Source organism: Corvus brachyrhynchos, unplaced genomic scaffold (assembly GCF_000691975.1).
Source record: "Corvus brachyrhynchos isolate BGI_N302 unplaced genomic scaffold, ASM69197v1 scaffold150, whole genome shotgun sequence".
In the NCBI taxonomy this organism is placed as follows: Eukaryota; Metazoa; Chordata; class Aves; order Passeriformes; family Corvidae; genus Corvus; species Corvus brachyrhynchos.
The window spans coordinates 2,008,418-2,012,889 of NW_008236162.1; the positions used below are offsets into that span (position 1 = coordinate 2,008,418).

A 4,472-nucleotide genomic window follows, 5' to 3' on the forward strand; every position below is an offset into this window, starting at 1 on the left:
ATCTAAGACAGATTGGATAGACAGCTGTGAGACCCACCACGAGATGGGTTTGCCATAGGTCTGCCTGGGGTTCCCAGGCACAGATGTAAAGGCACATCATGGAATCATAGAATCATGGAATCATAGAATCATGAAGTGGTTTGGGTGGCAAGTGACCTTAAGGATCATCTTCTTCCACCCCTGCCGTCCCAGGGACACCTTCCGCTGTCCCAGGCTGCTCCAAGCTGGCCTTGGGCACTTCCAGGGGCAGGCACAGCTCCTCTGGGAATTCCGTCCCAGCCCTTCACCACCCTCACAGGGAAGGATTCCCTCCCAATATCACATCCAGCCCTGCCCTCTGGCAGTGGGAAGCCATTCCCTGGGTCCTGTCCCTCCAGCCCTTGTCCCCAGTCCCTCTGCAGCTCTCCTGGAGCCCCTTTAGGCCCTGCAAGGGGCTCGGAGTTCTCCCTGGAATTTCCCTTCTCCAGCTGAACTTTCCCAGCTCTGCCAGCCTGGCTTCGTAGCCGATAGTCCTTAGACATAAAATTTCTGAGGGAAAGGAAAAACAGATGATGGTCTGTTCCCACCACTGTAAGATGAAGGAAGACAGGTTTAGATGGGGTATTGGGAAGGAATTCCTCCCTGTGAGGCTGGTGAGGGGCTGGGATGGAATTCCCAGAGAAGCTGTGGCTGCTCCATCCCTGGAAGTGCCCAATGCCAGGTTGACAGGCCTTGGAGCAGCCTGGGCAGTGGAAGGTGTCCCTGCCCCTGGCAGGGGTTGGCACTGGATGAGCTTCAACCAACCCAAACCATTCCAGGAATTCCACGACCCCATCCAGCATCCTTTGCTGAGGTAACTCAGGTTTCAGGCATTCACCAAAACACAAGGATTTTGCAGCAAAGGAGAGCCCACTCAAAGCCCCCCCTGGAAGTGCGGATGAGTGGGAGCAAGTCCGATGCTCACTGTGACCTTCCTTGCTTAATAAGACATTAATATTTTTATAAAACACTCCAGAATGTCAAGATTTGGTTTCTTTAGCTGCAACAGGGTTTCTAAAAATTGCGTTTGCTGCTCAGAGCTGGCAGCTGGGGCGGAATGGTGTAGAAAAAGGGGGAAAAAAGGGAAGCAGAAAAGCAAAGTTTGGGGTTTTTTTCCCTAGTGGAAGGTGGGAAAACAAGGATGCAAACACTGCCAGGAGCCCGGCTTGTGTGAGCTGGAGAGAAATCCAAAATCCCGCATCTCCCAGATAAACCACGGCTTGGAAATACATTTCAGATAAACTAAAAAAAAAAAAAAATATATATATATATATACATATATATATACAGCCGCGCCGCACTGCATAGCCACGGAAATCCAGCTGGAAAACCGGGATTGCATCACCCAGCCCAGCTCCCACCCCTCCATCCCCCAGCAGCAGGGAGGGTTTCACTGCCGGAGCACAGCTGCGGACCCTCCGTCGTTACAGAATATATTTTATTTATGGAATTTTACAAATATCTGTACAATTCACGTGACATTTTAAGTTAACGCTCTTTTGTTTCGGCGCGTTCTCTCCTCCAACACCTGAGTTATAATTGAAATACTGAGATGGAACTTGAGCTTCCAACCGGACGCGGGGGAAAGAGACGCGGATGAAAATCCGTAAGGAGCTCGATTGGGGCAGGTTCCCCTCCTCATCCTCCCCATCCTTCTCCCGCTGGCAGGTGCCAGCCTGCCCAGCCAGGAACAGGAGCTCTCCTTGGTGGCAGGAGAGCCTCGCTTCCCACCCCCCACATCCCAAATCTCCGGGTTGCAGATTTCTCAGGAAATGGGGATGAAGTCAAAACGAGAAGACGACAGACTGGTGATTCCCACAGTGAATCCTGCCGGCTCCGAGGAAGCCAAGCCCTGCTCCTGCCACTTCCCAGCTCTTGGGGACCTCCCAGGCAAAGTCCACGGGGCACAAACCCCCTGATTGCCCCCGTCCTCCCCCACGGAGGCTTTTCCAGCCGGGATGCAGCCCTAGGCCCTGTGCCTCACCAGCCACATGGTGTTTTCCAAGTGCTTCCTTGAGAGAGAGGAGAGGGCACCTGTGCCAGTCAAAGGACTCAGATTTTCCACATCGAGTCAGTCAGCCGGGGCTGCAGCTCTCTCAAGCAAGGAAAAAGTGTTTCCAATGCCACTTTCGTCCTGGAATCAGCAGCACAGGGAATGACTGCAAGGTGCTGAATGATTGCCCAAGCCAGGACAGGCCACAGGGCTCTGTCCCAGAGGGAAAAGTGACTTATGGTGACATTCCACAAGAGACACCACACGGGACAAAGCGGAGGCTATCTCTCCTTTAGGGAATCACCCGAGGACCATGAGGCACCTCCGAGTGAAGGGTGATCCCAAAAAGGCTCCTTGCTCCTCCACAAGTCAATATTTAGGTTTTGGGGTGGAGGACAAAGCCAAGAGCCGGGGAGTGCCAAGGGGACAAATGCCCAGCCTAGAAAAGCCACTGAGAGCCCAGGTGACGATCCGTGAGGATCCTGGCAGTGCCAGAGGCCAGGGGCTCGGTGACAGCTGTTGGGAGCTTAGGAAGAACATCCCCCAGCTGGGAACTACGGGAATTCAGGGATTACAGCGGTCCCACCAGGGTACAACACTGCCAGGGGTGCCGAGCCTGTGCCAGGGGCTGAGGTCCCTCTGTCCTGCGACAGGCAGGAAAAATACCGGGCACAGCCTTGGCTTTGCCTTCCTCAGGGGGATAAGGGAAGGTGTGGGAGCCTCAGCTCCAGCACGGTACCACCGTGGGCCACCACCCTGTCACACCCCACGCACCTGCACAGGTGGGGAGTGAAGGAAGACTCTTCCCAAACACTTCCCAAAGCACCTGCACCTCTCCTCCATCCCAATTCAGCGCCAAACAATGAGGGATTCCCCTGAATCCACACAGCCACAAGCTCACACCAGGTATGGGATGAGGGGTCTGGGGGCAACAGGGGTGCGAGGGAACCTCAAGCAACATGGGTGGGGTGGGCAACCTTATCAATATGATAATAAGTAATTCACCTAGTGAATCTGGGAACGCCAGCCTGGAGGCAGAGCTGGGGAGTGCCTGGAAAACCCTTCTCTGGCTACTCCCTCAGGCTGGGAACATGCAACCTAAAGAGGTTCACAGTCCGAGTTTTGCTTTTAAAAACACCCCCCACCCCACCCTGAACCTCAGTGCTGTTTAAAAACCGGTGGCTGTTCCTGGGTGTCACCGTGAGCTTGGACACAGCCTGAGGAAAAAATCCCTGGGCTGGAGCCCACGGCCGGGCAGGGCTCTGCTTCATCCCCTTCTCACCAGCCCTCACAGAGGAGGAGTTGGGATTTGCCCCCAGTTCCAGCAGCACGGACTGAAGGGGGGTCAGGACATCCTGGCAGGCTTCTCCCAGCAGCCCAAGTGTCACTCCAACCCTGTTTGGTGTCCTCTGCTCTGAGCACTGACACCCAAAATGTGCTTTAAAACCCCTGCCCTCTTCACCTCGCTCTTCCCAGGGCGTTGTCCGGGCTGAAACAGAGCGAAAGCAGTTGGATGATGGTGACATCATGAGCCTCCTCATCCTCAGAGAGCACAGTTCTGAGGGCTGGCTGGTGGGGAACTCTCTGAGAAGGGTCTGTCCCTATCACACACCCCCACAGGGGTCAGGACAGCGTCATGTCCCATGGGAACGCTCCGAGCACAATGAGAGGAGCAGCACGGCTGGAGCAGCTCCTGTCTCCCCACTCCATCCTTCCTGGGAGAGGCGAGGAGAGAAGGGATATGACACCGGAAAAAAGTCAGGTCAGTCCTATGGGAAGGGGAATTCCACTCCCTTCAGCCTTAAACCAGAATAAAATCCATGGAATAGCTTTCAAAGCAATGTCTCTCCTGTAGTGTGACGTCAGTGCCCGCACAGGTACCGTCATATGTTTGCAGCAGGAAAAGCAAAGAAAAAAAACCAAAAAAAGAAAAAACCCTTTCCCCCCCCAAAAAAACCATGGAAAAATTGGATCAGGGCTGCGGCTTGGGCTGGTCCTACCCTATCTGGATCTGCCCCGAGTACATGGTGAGCAGCACCATGATGGTGAAGCCCGTGAGCAGCCCCGCGTTCTGGATGGCGAAGGTGATCAGGGCGCTGCCGTTCTGCTCGTCCTCCCGGCTCACCTCGTTCATCTCGGGGAACTGAGGGGGGAAAAATTGGGATGGCAGGGCTCAGTGACAGCTCCATCCTTCCCTGGCAAACATCCACCACCCTCTCATCCCGGGAATTTCAGCCAGGCAAAGCAAAGCAGAGATATCTGCGTGTGCTGAGGGGACAGAGCAAACCCCGCCGTGCCTGCCTCGCCTGCAGGCTGAGGGCAAGCAGAGCTTTTCCTAGGAAAAAATCCCAGGATTTTGGGCTCAGGATTTGGGGCTTAGGATTTACCATATCAGCCAGTGCTATGTACAGGAACATCCCTCCAGCCAGAGCGAAGATCCAGTTGGCAGAGAAGTGGCTGG

The 4,472-nt window shown here is 54.6% G+C and overlaps 1 protein-coding gene across 1 annotated transcript in view; it reads right to left on the reverse strand.

The window, feature by feature from the left end:
• Positions 1 to 1,438: 1,438 nt before the first annotated feature.
• The window catches only part of SLC39A14 (solute carrier family 39 member 14), a gene marked incomplete at its 5' end in the record, with an annotated part of 8,115 nt that continues 5,081 nt past the window's right edge, over positions 1,439 to 4,472 (reverse strand). Inside the window, 2 exons of the mRNA XM_017732395.1 lie at positions 1,439 to 4,154; positions 4,399 to 4,468. Coding sequence (XP_017587884.1) covers positions 4,008 to 4,154; positions 4,399 to 4,468 — 217 coding nt within the window. The remainder of the gene's footprint in view (positions 4,155 to 4,398; positions 4,469 to 4,472) is intronic.